This window comes from Anser brachyrhynchus, assembly GCF_964034855.1.
Source record: "Anser brachyrhynchus genome assembly, chromosome: 3".
NCBI classification, from domain to species: domain Eukaryota; kingdom Metazoa; phylum Chordata; class Aves; order Anseriformes; family Anatidae; genus Anser; species Anser brachyrhynchus.
The window spans coordinates 102,508,178-102,526,577 of NC_137696.1; the positions used below are offsets into that span (position 1 = coordinate 102,508,178).

Consider the following 18,400-nt stretch of genomic DNA (forward strand, 5'->3'; position numbering starts at 1 on the left):
AGGCAGTATGTGAGGGCAGAAACCAGATGAAAATTCCCAGAGCATAAATTCAGTTTCTGCAATTTCATGTGCTTCACCTTGCATAAATAGCTGAGTGTTTGGGTGATTTTTCAGTTGGGTATATAAAAATAGCATCCATCTGAATTCTATAAGAAACAATTATATAATATAAGCAGACCATCTCTAAAAAGTGCAGTATGTCATGAGGTGTAGTGTTGTTAGGAAGCATCATTTCTTTATGTAGGTAAGATCATAAATATAGTCTTGAGTGTTTTACAGTTCAAATTTGTAGTATCATCTAAGTTTCTTCATTTATTTGAATTTAATTTATTGTGTAAACTTTTATTTCTGTAACCTATATGAATCATACACCGAGTGTTTAATTAATAATTAGGTATAGTATATCTATCATTAAAAATACAGAAATATATAACTCTTTTTAGAAAGTATCCTAATCAGCTGCAGATTAAAGAAAATGTTAACAGCATTTCTTCTGTCACAGTTCACAACATTATGTGCCATTGTTTACAGAATCACAGAATCACAGAATCGTCTAGGTTGGAAGAGACCTCTAAGATCATCTAGTCCAACCTCTGTCCTAACACTAACAAGTCCTCCACTAAACCATATCACTAAGGGCTACATCTAAACGTCTTTTAAAGACCTCCAGGGATGGCGACTCAACCACCTCCCTGGGCAGCCCATTCCAATGCCTAACAGCCCTTTCAGTAAAGAAGTTCTTCCTAACATCCAACCTAAACCTCCCCTGGCGCAACTTTAGCCCATTCCCCCTCGTCCTGTCACCAGGCACGTAGGAGAACAGACCAACCCCCACCTCTCTACAGCCTCCTTTAAGGTACCTATAGAGAGCGATGAGGTCTCCCCTGAGCCTCCTCTTTTCCAGGCTGAACAACCCCAGCTCCCTCAGCCGCTCCTCATAAGACTTGTTCTCCAGACCCCTCACCAGCTTCGTTGCCCTTCTCTGGACTCTCTCGAGCACCTTTACAAATCTAAATAATTTTTTGAGATACACACAATGGAAAAAATAAAACTGAAATGTATTTATTATGGGAGAAATAAAACTTGATCTTATGTATGTACAGAAAGATACCATATTCTTTCTTCAGTTATTTACTCCAGTATGAACTGAAGGCACCAAATCAGACTGGCAGCATTTTGGCACCCGTTTGAATCAGTGTAGATAAAGCCAAGGATTTAGAGCAATGCTGAATCACACCTGTAGTTTTTCATGCAATTCTGTTTGTTACTGATAGTGCAAGACAGTGGTTAGTTACTCTGTTCTGAATATTGCTGTGAACAAATGTCAGTTACTGATTTCATGATGAAGGCTCAGGAGCTCTATCACCCTCCATAGCCCCTCAGTACTTAACTTTAATAGTATGCAAACATATCTGTAAGATACAAAAGATAAGGTAATAAATTCCCTGTGGTCAAGATTATTAAAACAAGTCAGTTCATTTCATGTATGGTCTCTGGCAGCTGTACTTTATAATCACCGGGGAATATGTGTCTGTTGTGGCATTCCCACCCTGGTACTGTCATGATTAAAAGGTGTTGTAGATTGTATGGTTTTTTAGATGTTTTTTCTTTGGCTGTGTCTGTTAACATAAAAAAATGCAATTAATTTCATATTTAACACATGCACGTGTTGTCGTGTTACCTATATTTTGATTATATCTAACTTCACTAATGAAATAATATTGTTTGCTCTGTTAGATTGTTAATTTTTCATAGGAGAATTCTTATATGTGCAGTGTACATTGCATAAGGCAATAGTACCCATATCCATTCACATGTAATAAAATCTAGCTAATAAGCACAATTATGTGTATGGAAATAATACAACTGTCAAGAGGAATGTTTCAAATCTTCAATATTAAGATAACTCTGCTAAATACAGAAGATAGAGACAACCTTGAGGAATAAGACGTAGTATTCAGACTACACTGATACTAGAAATGTTAGAATCCATATAATAAGCCCAATTGCTTCCATTTTGCACAGAAATAAGAAGCAATATATCAAACTGCAGAGAAAACTGTTTTCAAAAAGCTAGCGAGTATGCTGAGAGGACCAAACTTAATCCTGAATATATACATGCAGAGATTGTGGATATCATGCTGCTATCACAAATATTTTAGCATACCTGCCAATTAATGTCTGAGACTATTATAAAAAATGATCCGCGCATGAAATTTCTTCTAAGAAGTAACTTTTTTCTCTCCTTTCTGCCTTATGGATATTCATTACAACTTTAAGGTTATTAGTGTCCCTGCTTGAGTAAATGGCTTTGCTCACTCACTTGAAGTTAGGTATTTAAAGAATACTTCAGTAGGAACATTAAAGGGAAAATATTCTAGGGGAGCTCCAAAAATGTTACAGGGTAAGGGTCAGTATAGAGACTGGTATTGTCACGTAGTCCCTAATATATAGCCTATTTTGGTCATACAGAAGAGTTCATTTTTCAGAAAGAACAGTCAATCTTGTCCATTGGTATTTACTAACATGATTTGTGATTATGTGAGATCACATAAACAGCTGTAAAGCTGTTGTCTGGCTTGCAAATAAAACTACCTTGATTATACTTAGATAATGAAAAGAACAGCAGATATTCAGTGTGAACTCGTATTAATGGTGCTACTAAACTATGCCCAGAGCCCTAAAATTATAGTCAACGTGTATAAATGAATACAAATAAAAGTGGAAAGTCCTAAAGTGACATGAAATAAAGAGAACCCTAGTTTTCCAGAACAACAAATGATTTCATTGCAGTAGATTTGTAAAATTATATTTTTAATGCAAAACCTAAAATTCTTCCTTCTAAATGCATTTGTTTTAGCAAAGGTGATTGTTTTAACCCTCAACTCTAACGTAATATCATCTGATCTTTCTACGTCCAATTCTAAAAATAACTCTTCCATCTTTTAAAGTGAAACATCCCTAATGACTATTAAAGAATTTATTGCCACTCATTCTCTTTCCCCAAACTATAACTTAGCAATCTAATTTGGAAGGTAGTATTTGTCCTTCTCAGCTGATGTCAGTTGACTCTGCACTGACAATTGAAGAACACTGAACTAAGAGGTTCTGTTTTAAACGTAAAGAAAGGAATGAATTTAAGTAGCAGAGACGAACAAATTTGAAACCTTTCCTGGAAGATTCTGTTGTCACACAGAGTTTAAGGATGGGAAAATGCTGAAAAGCCTGCAGGATAACAGAAATGATGCACAAAATAATAATTGACAGGGAAGAAAAAACAGTTAAAGCAGATGATACTCATGGAGCAATTATAATGAGACATATGGATTTTCCCACTTTTCAGAATTGGGCTTTTTGACAATATGCTCTTCTAATACAAAACCAAACTGCTTGAACTGCATTACAGTTCTCAGCCTCATGATTTAGGCATTCAGTGACAGAGGTGGTAATAAAAAACCTGTTCTAGGATCCTGATATGTGAGCAGGACTATCAGTGAAGTGGTCTGGGAGAGTGGCACCAATAAAAAATGAAAGTCAAAGTGACAAGACTGAAGTAATCAGATTTAGTACAGACGGTTATCCTCTGTTACAAGAGTCTGGCAGAAGGGAAATCAGGAAGTCCTACCAAGATGTCTCTGTTCTCAAAGTAGCTTGCCTGCAGTTGAGTTGCTCCTATTACAGCGAATCTCGGAAGAGAATTGGGATTATTGCCTTAGCGTTACACAAACAATGAGACCATCACTTTACCTTAGCTATGCCACACTCATTCTTACCGGCTGTTGCTAAGCAGCTGTAACAGTAATAGTGATGTTTACCTGAAGACTGAATTTATTTCACTTAATTTTAGAAAATCCAACAGAGGAATAAAATTCACCCTGGCCTCAATGATCTCCATCTGCAGAATGAGTTTGCATCTATGAAGAATAGTTTTGCTTTAAAGGGCACTAAATCTGTCATTAGCTCAGGGTTTTACAATATAGGATCTTAGGCTCTCTGAAAGAACTTTTTTCAACACCACCTCCAATGTATTTCATAGCTGGTATACAATTTAAATTGTTTTTCTCCTTTTCAATGCATTTTCTTTCCTTCGTTTTGGTGAATCTTAAATACAATTGGAGTAAATTGAAAGGAAGAACAAAGAGAGTTTGAAGAACTTTGTTTTACCAGGCTAAGATCGTTGCTTTAGAAGGAAAAGGGATAAAAACTGCATATAATTTAGTTTCTTTTAACTAAGAACTCACTGCTTTGTCAGAAGGAAGGACTGTTAAACTGTAGTCTTGAGAGAGCAATTATGGTATTTTTATTTTTCTGGCACAGAATTGATGGTGTTGTAGACAGGATTTTTAAAAAAGCATTAAAAGCCCTTTAAAAATGTTTTCCTGCAGAGAAATATATTTTGCTACATTTTATTTCCACATTAACTTGTTTGAATACTGATTTATTGGTCTTTTGCATGTTTCGGTATTGAAAAGAGAACATGAAATATCTTTTTCTCAATTTGTAATGGCAACCTAATCCAGCTGATGTATAATATGCATTTCAGCATTGAGAACTTCATTAAAATAAAGAAAAACTTCCACATACCAGCAATTAAGATGTTTTGCTCTGGTACACAGCAAAGCTACCATTATGGCAGGATTCGTTTGAGAATTTCTTGCTGAATGGTAATATTAATCTTTAACCTTCTCAAAGATTTAATTTCAGTTGGGTGCTGGATAAAGGTTTAAATATACATAGGAAATAATTGTGCACAAAGCTATTGCCTGACAGAGTACTAATCTGCAACTTTGAAAACACTAGCTTTTCTGTTTAATCAACACAATTAATGAATATATATCCTGTGGCTAGAAATAAGATCTGAATTTAAAACTTTTTATAGACTGATGAAGTTGCAGTCACTTTGTGAATGCCTGCATCAGAATTTAAAGTTATTACACCCATTTTAGCATTTACCAACTGTTCATCTCATGTGAGATGGACCTAGTTAAGGTCCTAGACAGGTCACACACAAAAATTGTAGGATTGAATGAATCTGTATTTAAATGAAATCAATCTAAATTTTGCAATCTAGCTGCCATTTTTCCCTCAATTTTTAGTTTTAGCTGCCAAGCTACAGAGAATGTAGTAGTTAGAAGAAACTGATTTGTGTTAGGAAGGGTAAATTCTGGCAACTGATAGAGGCAATGCTCCATGCCCTAGAACCAGCCAGTGGCAAGCAGGTACTCCTGGTAGACTTCATGCATACACATGTATACAGTGTGTGTATATGTGTGTGTGTATATATGTATATATATGTTGTAATATATATATTGCTAACCACACAGACTGACAGACATATTCAGTACTCCCATGAGCTTGGACAGGCTTCCTCATGTTTCAGCTCTGGCTGGTCTTTTAGAGGCAAAGGTATGGAGACATATGTACACTGTGGTTCCTTCCAGTCTCCCAGTAGCTGCCCCTGAATCCCAGTGTCCCCAGTCGCTCTTGTCTGGGCATGAGTCCAAGGGCACAGCCCCACTCCACCTGCTGGTACTCAGACATAGAAACACAGAATCACAGAATTGTAGGGGTTGGAAGGGACCTCGAGAGATCATCGGGTCCAACCCCCCTGCCAAAGCACATACACAGGAGTGCACACGCACACACACGCAGAGCTGGGCAGGACTCTCTTGGTCCCCTGGTAGCTAGCCCCCAGTGGTCTCACCCTTGGACACACACAGATTTAAGGGTCTTGACCCTAGAGACCCCCGGACCCCACAGTCTCTCTCAGAGACACATTCCTCCTGGCTCCCAGGCCAGTTCACCTGCTCACTGTCTCATCCAGCTGCATCTTTACAAGCACTCACACACTCACTCATACACCCACACCTGCTCCAGGGCACCATGGGCTTGTGGGTTCTGACCATGGTCCCAGTCCCATTGCTGGCACTGAGACCCCCGTGCATACTGAGCAGAGTCCCCTTACCCAGCAAAAGATTTAGAAATGGGAGTTTAATCACAAGACAGGACAGATTGTGTGCTGAGCAGGCACAGGGCATGGCCAGATAAGCGTAATCATGTGCAAAGTCTTTGCATGACTAGCCCTTCACATCCCCTTAGCCCTTTATTTTCCCACTCATTTTCTTCCCCAGATGATCTAAATCCCTTCTTGCCTGCTTTCATTCCTCCCCTAAAAATCCCATAGTAAGTCGTGTGCTATGCCAAAATGTTCCTCCCTTTCATCCCATAATGACAGTGACCCCCAGTTTGATCTGAAAGATGTTTTTGCTCCTGTTGACCCATTGTGATGGGTGTCATGCTGGGATGCTGGGGCTAAGGGTCTCCTGGGACAGCCATGGCAGAGGCCTTGGCAGGGTGTCCCTTCCTCTGAGTCCTTAACTTGGGTTCCTGCCTGCCCTGGGGCACCTGTGTGTCTCTGGGCTTCTGGAGGTGGGCTTGTGATGGGTTGATGGCTCCTGGCGGGCCTGAAGGGGCTAGGATAGAGTGTTGTTTGGGCTCCCCTGTCTGCTATCCTCACTTTCTGCTCGTTTGTGGATGCAGAGATGAGTTTTTTTTTTTTTTTTTAAAGCATATAACTGTACCAGAACCAAATAATAAGGTTGTTATTACTGATTTCAGATCAAGTAAGTTTTATACAGTTTCTCACCAGTTCTCCTGAAATGACACATTTTTGCCTGGGTTTTGCAAGAGCATCACGAATAAAATCGCACTGGCCTCATTTCACATTAGCCTGGGACCATCTTGAATACATCTAAATATTTGTAGTGTTGGAGCTTTGCAGCATCAGTTCATCCTGCCACTGAAGGGTGGCAGGTAACAGCAAACAGGGCCTGACAGCAAGCAGACAGGTGTTCTCCATCAGCTCTTTGTCCTCTCTTTGCCGACTGGGGGAGCATTTCAGTTTTGCCAACAAAGATGGTGGCTTGCCATTGCGAATAAATCTTCAGCAATAACTAAGTTAAAAAGAACTTAGTACTTTCTGATTTGATTAATTCCTCAGAAAGTGCCTTTTAATGGTGTTGTAGAGTTTACTTAATAATTAATGTTTAAAGGATGCTTGAAGTAGCCAATTGTTATTTAAAACAGTCCTCAGAAAGCAGTGCTTGTGCAGCTCTGGCCATTTGACATTTCTGTTCTTGACTGAAGTTAATTTGGGAAGTAACAATTTTATTGGGCGATAGCATGCTTAGAAGAAAGCTTCAGGGTATACTAATTGAGAAGGCACAGTGCAGAAAGAGGCCGGTCTTTGGTGGGGCTGGAGCAGACCTGCAGGCCCTTGATGGCAGGCAGGAAAATACTGGGGGCTTACACAGGAAGTTGGAGGGGAAAACAGAAAGGTAGAATATGAAAACGCAAAAGAAAAGGAAACAAAAAAAAGGGGGGGGAGAGGGGAGAAAGTAAGCCTGCAACTGCCTATTTATGTCTCACACCTACCTCCTGCTCTGCCACCTCACTTGATGTCCACGAGTTGCCGCTTCATTGCAGAGAAGTAGTGCCCAGCTGGTGCTGCTGTCTGCCCTCGTGCCCATCATCAGGCAGGGAGGTGTGATGGTGGGTGTGGTGGTTTTACTCAGGTGAGCAGCCGAGCTCCACCAGAGCTGCTCTCTCACTCTCCCTTCACAAAGGTAAAGGGGGAGAAAATACGATGCAAAGGGCTCAAGATTTTAGATATGGACAGAGAGATTGCCCAACAATTATCGTGACGGGCAAAACAGACTCCGAGTAGGGAGACAGTAAAAAGTATTGCCTATTACTAACAAAATAGAGAACTGAGAAACGAAAGAAACTAAAAACACCTTCCCCCCATCCACCCTCTTCCACTTCCTCCCCACCCAAGCAGTGCAGGGGAAAGGGGAGTAGGGACTGCGGTCAGTCTACAGCACTCCTTCACAGTCACTCTGTCCGTGCTCCACATGAGGTCCCTCCTACAGGATGCCATCCTTCCCAAACTGATCCTGTGGAGGCTACCCACAGGCAGCAGCTCTTCAAGAACTGCTCCCACATGGCTCCGTACCACGGGGTCCATCCCCCAGGACCAAACTGCTCCAGCACGGGTCCCCCACGGGCGGCAGCTCCCCCCAGACCCCCTGCTCCTGCGTGGGCTCCTCTCCACGGGCTGCAGCTCCGGCCCGGGGCCTGCTCCTGCGGGGGCTCTCCATGGGCCGCAGCCTCCTCCAGGCCACATCCACCTGCTCCACCGGGGGCTCCTCCACGGGCTGCAGCGTGGAGATCTGCTCCGTGTGGGACCCATGGGCTGCAGGGGGACAGCCTGCTCCACCAGGGGCCTCTCCACAGGCCGCAAGGGAACTGCTGCTGCGTGCCTGGAGCACCTCCTGCCCTCCTGCTGCACTGACTTTGGGTGCTGCAGGGCTGGTTCTGGTTCTCACTCCTCTCTCTCCCAGCTGCTGTTCCACCACAGGTTGTTTTTCTTTTATTTTTTTTTTCCTTTCCTTTCTTAAATTTGCTTTCACAGAAGTGCAAACAACATGGCTTACTGACTCTGATCTGGCCAGCAATGGGCCCTTATGTAGCCTGGGGCAGCTTCTGGATTCTTCTCACAGAAGACACCCCTATGCCCCGCCCCCCCCCCCCCCCCCCCCCCCCCCCGAAAACAAAAACAAAAACAAAACACTTGCCACGTAAACCCACTAAAGTGTGCCGGGTCCCAGGGCTGTGTGGCAGCAGAGCAGGCTAGTGACATGCCCCACAGCCCAGCCACTGCAATCCCCTTCACGCCGTGGCATGTTTAGCAGGGGACTGTCTGCAAAGCAAGGCAGGACACAAAGGTGTCATGAAGAGACAGTGCCCACACCTCTGGAGAAAGCAAAGAGGGTAGACTTGAGTAGCTTCTGATCATTTCTTTTCAATTTTGGAATATAACAATGCTGGACAGTAAGTAAGCAAGGATAATTTTTTTCAATCTGCACATTTTCAGGTTGCAGCAACTTAGCTCATGGGCTTTATTCAGGAAAAAATAAAGTCTACCTAAAATTCAAACAAGATACTCAAATTATTTTTCACTATGATTTCAAAACAAGTTGAGACAAGATTGGATCATGAATTAGTATCAGCAATAATTTAATTCTGTAGTAACTTGTTGTAGTTTAAGAGGAAATATTTTTTATTCTACATATGTATAACGGCACATCTTAGCACTACATAAGGAACACGTTTTTCCATTCTTTTTAAAATATTTGTAAATATTAAAATATTTACTGTTACTGTCATGAGCTTTGTTACTCAAAGTAATTTAAATTTTCTCTAATACTTATTAGGATACCAAAGTTACTGTAAGTGTGCAAGTACATGAGTTAGAGGAGTCATAAGTTCAAACATGAGGTGCTCTGGGCATGGGAGAGATGTGGATTTGAATTTTCTATGCAGGAGAGAGAATTTAAAATATGTGAGGGCTTTAGCCATCAAGTCTTACAATTAAGGCTTCACAAATAAGGATAAAAGAGAGATGATGGTCTCAGGGATTCATCTTGCTATATATTCAAAGGAAGTGATTAATGTTGTTTTGTCCAAATTGCCAGAGAGAGCTAATCCTAAAACAAGGTAGGTGAAGGCGCATGTGTCAGCTAGATCCTCGTAAGATTTAGGGGCTGCTGGGCCTGCTGAAGGCTTGCCTGGAAACACAAAATTAGTATCTGAGATCATTGCAGACCTACATAGTAAAACTAAAAAATTATTCATCTTTGAACACAGCTGGAACGAGTACCTGCAAGAGAGCACTGCTAGGCCAGCAGAATTCAGAACATAAAAGGACTTAAGGAATATTTTGATATAGCAATAAATACTTGTTTTTTAGTTTCCATGCCTGAACTGTTCTTTGTGGAAAATTCTTCAATGCATCTGTTTAAAGTTGAAATTGGTAGAATAGGTTATGGATCAGACAAAATAAATAATAATAAGTCACTAGAACCATGTGTTATCCAGAGTTCAAAAGACAATCATGGGATAGAATTGCTGTACTGATAATGTAATCTTCAGCTTCAATTTACCTGAGATTCCCCTATTTAAACAGAGTCCTATGGAGTTAAGGAATAGCAAACTGAAAAACATGAAACTTGTGTTGGTAGACTGTATTGAAGAAGAAAATCAATTCACACATGGTTAAATATGATATATTGAAGAAGAATCAAGACTTTATTTCTAAAAATATATGCTTTTCAAGCATATTGGATGTATCAGGTCATGTCAGCTTGAATGCAGATAAACCTAATCAGTATTACCAAAAGACATCAAGATAAGACCCCTAGTAAAGACCGTAAACGAAACAAATGAGGTAGTGCACAAGAAAGCTGTTACATTGCTAAAAGATTGGCTAAATGTTGTGCCTTAGGGGTAGGAGAAAATAGCCAGTTTTTACAAGAGAGGGACACCAAAGAGACATGTGCTGGCATTTGTGTTCAGCAGACTCATAAATGATTTGTAAAAGGGAGTAAGTAATGAAGTGACCATGGTGATACAAAATTATGAGTTAATGAAGATGAGGATCAATTGTGAAGAATTACAAAAAGGGCCTTATGTCACCAAGTAAAGAGGTGTTGAAGCAATTGATGAAATTCAGAGTAGATGAATGTCATGTGATGCATATAGTCATAAAGAGTAGAAAATATAGAGGAGAAAAAATCCTAATTTTCCATGTAAAATGTTAGGCTCTAGCCTCCCTGTAATTCTTGAGGAAAGGAATCTTGTGTGTAATATACAGTCATATAAAAATGCTTACCTTAGAAAAAGAACATATCAGATTAGTAGGAAAATAGAAAATGGAATAAAAATATCATTATGGAAATGGTTTGTCTGTGGTTTCAATACTATGAGAATTTCTGGTCTCCCTGTCTCATGAAGGGTGTAATAAAGATGGAAAAGGTTCAGGGAAAGGTGATAAAATGGCTGTAGTACAAAGCACAGCTAAATAAAGTAGAACTTTTTAATGTGGAAAAAGAAAAAAAAAAGGATCTGTCAAAGGTCAATAAGATGGTAAGTGGCATAGAAAGCATCAATAAGAGTCAACCATATACTCTCTTTTCATACAAGTTCTAGTGGCGCATCAAACAAATCTAACACAGTAGCTACTGAACAAGCATAAAGAAGGGTTTTTCATGTTTTAGAATTCCTCGTACAATACATTAAAGGTCCTAGAAGTTAATGTGGAGGATTACTGGACAAGATTGTGTAAAAGAAATCTACCAAGGACTGTTAAACACAAAGGCGAGGCTACTGGAATGTGTTCCTCTTCTGGGATGTGTTCATCCCTGAAATGCAGATCTTGAAGGTGAGGAGAGTTCTTCCTAGGAACTTCCTTTGGTTTGCTATTGGAAAAAAACTACTGAGCTAAATAAGCCTTTGATCTGGTCTAACACGGCTGTTTTTGTTTTCTTTTTACACTTGTTTATAATACTGTTAATCATATTAGGATCTAGCTTTAATCAGTGGGGAAGAAAGGCTCTTTTTGAAACGTTCTTAGAATTTGTGAGAAAGTTTTTTTAAGAATTTCAGATATCAAAATCTTCTCTTGGCCTCAGTAATGGTCACTGCATTCTTCTGTACCTGCGGAATGAGAACCCTACTCATAACAGTCACAAGAATAAATGTGACTTCATTTTCATTACTGTGACTGTTCAAAATATCTTAGAGTCTTATTTATGACTTTATTATAACTAGTTATGGTGTGTTTTATATTTTGTTTGTTCAAAATAGGTGTATCTTGAAAAATTGCTTTCTCTACAAATGTGTGTAGATATGTATATGTATGCATATAAATATACACCTGTAATAAGTGTGTCAGTCTTCCACAGAATACATGATGTACTTTAAGAAAAGAAGTGGCTTTCTTTTTGTTTATTCATTGTAGAAATATTTTGCAATAGGCCTCACCACTTGAAAAATGAATCTGTACTTCTGTAGATCTAATTATTAGATACTAGTAAAAGGAGATGTGATAAATATAATTATGATAAATGTAAAGGTCCATGAAAATAAAAGACCAATTTTTAGAAGATATTTAGAATGTTTGCATTTTGTGAGATTTGTTCTAAGTCTTATGGCAAAGCAGTATTAAATTCTACTAGTGATTCTACCACTATTTACCTTCAGCACTTAAGGCAAAATTGCAATATTTTAAGTTTTCCTCATGTACTTTAACTTACGGGTAACAACTGAGAAAGGTGTGCCTGAACAGGTGCAAACAGTCCTGCTAAGAATCTTTGTAAGGTAACATTTAGGTTGAAATCAATGTTAATAAATTTCAACTACAAGCTGAGAGCTTTAGTTTTCTTATATTACCCTTTTCATATCATAAAGTTAAAATAGCTGTCCTGAAATATCTTCTTACAGACAACATATGACAGAAAATTAATGCTAATAGCATAGTTTGCATTCATATACACAACAATTTGGTGTCATACTAATAAAATCTTGGCAGCCTAATACACCCTTAATATTAAAGTAATTCAGTGTACTGATAATCTTCTCAATCAATGACTGCACATCTTGTGAAAAATGGCAACATATATTTTTTTAAGCTGTGTTTTTGACACAGGGGCCAGAACTAAAGTGAGTTGCATGGGTAGATTCTTTTTAGGGTGTATTCAGGAATATTCAGCCTACATTTTTTTTTGCGCTTATGCTCAGCCCAGCAGAACTGTTTGAACTCTGCTAATACTAATATTCTTTTAAGATTTTCTTGTCAGTATGCTCAATTTCTTTAATTGCTCTTTTTCGTTTTTTCTGAATTCCCTGGAATTTGTTGACACTTTCTGCTATTAAGGCACCCATAAGAAACAAAGTGTTTGTAATTAGTCTCATCAGTGTCCTATTACTGGTCTGTGGTGTCTCTGCAGTCAGAAACTGCATTTTTGTGTGGTATTTCATTGCCAACTCACATCTAATTTGCTGCCACCTGTCACTCGTAAGTCTCTTCATTCCTGTTCTCCAAGTATATCCTCCTACTGAATCTCTCTTTTGGATTCTAAGTGATTTGATGTTGCATTTACTCCTCAGCAGAGGTGTAACATTTGACAGTTCTAAAGGCTATAGACTTACATTTATTGACAAAATAGGTATTATACAGATAGCAGATCCTTTTTTCCCCAGTACCACTCTGTTAAAATGCTTCATGTTTAAACCAGGCAGGGACCTAAAAGGATGCCAGTTTTCTGGAACTGCACATCTCTTACAGTCTCTTTGACTGTTGTTCACTTCTGTTTTGTTTTTAATGAAAAATAAATATGTATATATGTAATATATGTATATTTATTTACATATGAACATGTAAATTAAGAGCAAACCTAAATAACACTTCACAAGAATCATTTTCTTTTATGGTTCTCTTTTGCCTTGTGCTTCTTGATTCCAAAGTGAATAGGCAGTACGTTTATGAATAGTTTCAAAGCTAGAGGGATATAGAGAGAGGAGAACAAAAGCAAATCGGAGGAAGAAAGGGCTCTGGGTGCTAAGAAATGATTAAGTTAAACACAGGTGAAATGTTGGCTTCCTCATTTATCATTAGTTTGTTTATTTTCTAGAGCATAATGCACAGTAACTTGAATCTGTAGTAAGTGGTAAAAAAAAACAAACAGCTTTTGGAATAAAACTAAAATGTGGAAGGATTTCAGTATAACTATAGAATTCAAACTCCACTGATTCAGAATTCAAATTAATATATCCAGAGAGTACACTGCTCTTTCTCCATCCACTCTTCCTTCTCTAGTTCCTTTTCAGTAATGTAGGCAAAAGTGTTTTTTTTGGTTTGATTGGTTTTTTTTGTTTGTTTGTTTTTTCATCCTAAACAGGACCAAAATAACCATGGTGGTGGCAAAATGTGGGCTTATTAGAGTTGTTAAAGTATGTTGAGGAATAGAACCTGGACAGATGAGTGGGGCTTCTGAGGAGCAGTGTGTGTGGAGCGTGCGATGGAGAGGAACAATCACTGATGGTTGAAAAAATTCTGCGAGTAGGCACTTCTGTAAGGAGGCGGCAGAACTCAGGCCATTTTGGGGGTGGAAAGACTCATTTGCTAACCTCAGCAATTTTTCTGTTTTACCTTAAGCCAACTGTAGTGTTTCCTTAGAGGCTGGGGAGGGGAATTTGTTAGTCTGGCCAGAAGGCCGAAATGTAGTTAACATCGTCTTACATTATTCTTACACAAGCATTAGAGATTTCCACTCCTAAAAGTGGTTCTGTCTTTGATAAATTTTAGGCAAATTGCTAACTTGCAGTTGATAGCTCTCCTCTTTCAAATCAACCCTTTCACACCAGGGTGGTAGGAAAGAAGCATGGCGTATAGATACTTGATTTACACAAATGAATTTGTGGATGTTGGTGACATGAAGTAGCTCATTAGTGCAGTAGAGTGGTGGGCTGTCACTATAATATTCCTTTTTTATTTTCAGAAAATTATTTCTGTAGTAATTAAGTTATTTAAAATTGCTCCCTGACATTTGTATGACATTTCTATTGTGGTTGTAGGAAGAGGAATACAATGCCAAGAATCTACAAGGATGTTGACAAATCACAGTGAACCAAACATAACTGAAAGTTTCATGCAATATTGTTGTAATACATTTGTTCTTCAGGAATCTTTAGTAATATCTTTTTTTTTATTATTATTAAAGCAATGTGAATTGATCAGTAGATACAATAGAGAAGATTTTTACTTTAAGATCTGCCAAATCCCTACAGCCTTTTTGTCTATTCATTAGAGTTTTGTTAGGTTTGAATTTAGTAGAAAATGATTACCTATTAGTTCTTTAGTTTTAACAGCAAAACCCTTTTATTAAATCTATTTTATTAAGATTTGGAAACCTCCCACAAGCATTTGAAAGCACTGCTCTGAAAGATTCAGTCTCAGAGACCTACTACTGTGAAGTTAAAAATAAAATTGCAGCCTGAAATACTTTTCTGGTTTAGGTATAACAATAAATGCTTGGATTATACTTGTTCTGAAGTGCTTAAAATGCATGTAATAATCCAAGCATTACAGTGCACAGAATGTCCTTAAACTTTTCTCTCTTCAAATATTTCATTAATGCTTCTCTCCAGCTCAGAGCCAGTACAACTACTGTTTGTGGGATTAACAAAATCAAGTAGGAAATTAGCAAGAGTGTGCACTGTAAGTCAAGGTTTCTTGCTGAGGACTTCTTGTTAATGAGCTACCGTACCCTCACAAGGTTTGTAGGATGTACAAACCAGACGGAAATACCTGCTGAGTAAATCCGTAGTGTTATTATTTTAGAATCTTTACAAAAATTAACACTTTCCTGATCACAATACACACAGCACTAAAGATGTTACACCACAGAAATTTGGCTGTTTTCTAAGTACAATATTACTGTTGTTTGCAACAGCATGCGTAATAAATGTGTCTACGTTTTGCTCTCAGTGTTGAAAGCATGTTTCAGAACAGAAGAAACTCTTATACTTTAGTATTTGTATAAAAACTTTGTAAATGGCATTCAACAAAAAAACTTTGAACACTCTCTAGCATTAAAACTGTCAAACTGTTGAATTTATGGCATCAAGATTAATACTTAAATTTCCAATTTGGATGAATAAGTCATACCTTGCTAATACTACATAACCTCTAATAATGATTCATTGCATGAAAAGATGGTAAATACCTCAGAAAATCCCACAAAGGGGTTTTGAATCCAGAGAGAAGAATGCTATAATTGCAATTTTACACTGTGTTTGTAAAAAATATTATAACATTAAGCTTCCATATAGTTGCTCATGTAAGAATATGTACTGGGGGAGGGAAAAACACTAAAATAAATATTTTGCTTTCTTCTTTTTCAGGTCAGAACTGTGGAGGTTTAGTACAGGGACCGAATGGTACTATAGAAAGCCCTGGATTTCCTCATGGTTATCCAAATTACGCCAACTGCACATGGATCATTATCACAGGAGAGCGTAATAGGATACAATTGTCATTTCATACTTTTGCCCTCGAAGAAGATTTTGATATACTGTCAATTTATGATGGACAACCACAGCAAGGCAATTTAAAAGTGAGGTAAAGTACTTTTTTTCTTTCTGCATTTGTTTCTGTCTCTTTTTTTTCTCTCTCTCTCATGAATGTATGTTCTGATGATACAACTATGTTGTGTTTCCATAGTTCTTCCACAGCCAAAGAAAGAACAATTCCCCAGAATCTCAAAGCAAATAAGCAAATACCAGTTTCACATCTTTATGGCCCTAGCTTTTTTATCATTATCATCAGGCTTAGTGCACAGTTCAAGATTGGTTTTATTAAAGGCACTGAACACAGGAAAATTCTACATTGCAGCATCACATTTTTATTTCTCTGTCCCATGATGGAATCCAGATTTGGGCTAGGGACCTTCTCCTGAATGCACTCATTCTTTGAAAGAGGTCCTATTGAGATCACAGTTTTCTTTAATACTGTGCCTATGCTTCTTGAATCAGAAGGTTCTGCTGCTGATGCTAGAAGTGTCCCAGGATGTCTCATTGAATGCGGCGTAGACAAAGTGGGAGGCAGTACAGAAATCTCTGATAAGCAGTCTCATTAGTGAAAGTTAGGCAACCTCAGGAAATAATTGCCAGATTAAATCCTTAAGGTGACTATTGCCTGCCTTGCAGATATTGAGGAGTTGAGCTGTAAATTTTTGATTTTGCCAAAACTAAATTCCTTTGTGTCTACATGCAGCGAGGTAGGGATCCGTCTCTTCTATCAAGAACCAAGTGATAAGACAAGAGGAAACAGCCTTAAGTTGTGCCAGGGGAGGTTAGGTTGGATACTAGGAAAAATTTCTTTACTTTAAAGGTTGTGAAGGATTGGAACAGGCTGCCCAGAGAAGTAGGTGAGTCACCTGGAGGTCTTTCTGTAGATATAGAGCTTAGTCACATGGTTTAATGATGGACTTGGCAGTGCTATGTTAAAGGTTGGACTAGATGATCTTAGAGGGCTTTTCCAACCTGATTCTATGATACAATTGTTTATACATTTTTTAAACAATTAGGCACCTTTAAAGGTCAGAAGTGGTGGTGTCTTATGTGTCCTAGTACCACTGAGATTAGAAAGATGCTTTACTGATGCTTTTGATCTTGAAGCTTTTAAAGAACACAACTTCAAATTTTGTTGCATTAATTTCATTGGAGTATTATTTTGGGTTCTTCAACCCAAAACTGCTGGATCTAGACAGCAGTGCTGAAAAACCAGCATTGCTGACTGTGCCGCTCTGTATTTTTCTGTTCAGGCATGAGATTTATGAAGTACTGTAAAACATTGCTGTCAGTTCTGTTGTCTGATTGCTCTTTTACATGCTGCTGATTTATATTATACTGCTAAAACAAATGTGGGAACATCACCAATGTGTTCTGCATTTTAGTGAGTATTATCATGTATTTCTGACAAAAACAATGTTCTGATTGATTGATTGTTGACTTAATTCAAAAAGTTTTGAAAATTGTGGAAGATAGTATTCAGCTACCAATTCTTTAGTTGTACAGTATGTGTTCTTTATTTACTGTTTATTTATTTGATTAGAACTTGTATCACCTTCATACAATGAATATTTCTTTTTTTTTTTTGGTCAAATGCTTTTATTATCAATAGCTAACACACCTACTTGTTTTGCACTAATCTGTTAGTAGAAAATTGTTTAAAGGAAGACCACCAGATGATCTGTGGATATGAAAATAGAAGACAGAAATTCTTAAGTATGATCTTGATCCCACCGTAATTGTATTTGCCACGGATTTCAGTAAAACAAGGATTTCATTTCCAGCTTCCAACAGTGAAGCTGATATTTGATTTACCCTTGCCTGTATTTGCCAGTTACTTTGCTTTATAAGTGGTGTTAAAAGGAAGGAAAAAAAAAAAAAAAGCATCTGTTGGCTTCATAGAACACGGGTTAAAAAAGCAGAATTTGACTGACAGGTTTCTACTGACATTACATACTTAAGTCACATACTCTGTGACTTAAATTTCCCTCAGCTTTGTTGCACAAAGCACATTCACAGGTGTACCCCTCCACAATTGCACATTTCAAGACAATTCACTGAACAGATATTGGAAAATTATAGTCTTGTTTTTTTAGCTGACAACATTCAAGTGCAAGAGAGCACCTTGGAACTTTTGCTTCAGGGTATGCATATTATTATTATGGTTTTGTACAGATGAAAATGCTCTGCTAGATTTTGGATAATTATATTTCTTTAGCCATCATACAAAAAGTGGAGGTTTCCCTTAAAAATAGCTGTGTAGTTATATCGCTTTCACAAATTATAATCATTGCTTAAAATCATCACAGATTTTTTATTGCCTATTTTAGCTGCTAAAGCAAAATTGGATAAAACAAAATAGTAAATTCATCTAGGTTACTGTACTGCCTGAAGGACCTTTTTGCATGCACCAGGATATTTTCACTAA

At 38.1% G+C, this 18,400-nt stretch overlaps 1 protein-coding gene across 11 annotated transcripts in view; it reads left to right on the forward strand.

Moving 5' to 3' along the window:
* The window catches only part of CSMD1 (CUB and Sushi multiple domains 1), a 1,150,108-nt gene that overhangs the window by 202,238 nt on the left and 929,470 nt on the right, over positions 1–18,400 (forward strand). For all 11 annotated transcript variants that reach the window (XM_080586628.1, XM_080586632.1, XM_080586634.1 and 8 more), the window contains one exon: positions 15,805–16,021. In XM_080586628.1, coding sequence (XP_080442754.1) covers positions 15,805–16,021 — 217 coding nt within the window. The remainder of the gene's footprint in view (positions 1–15,804; positions 16,022–18,400) is intronic.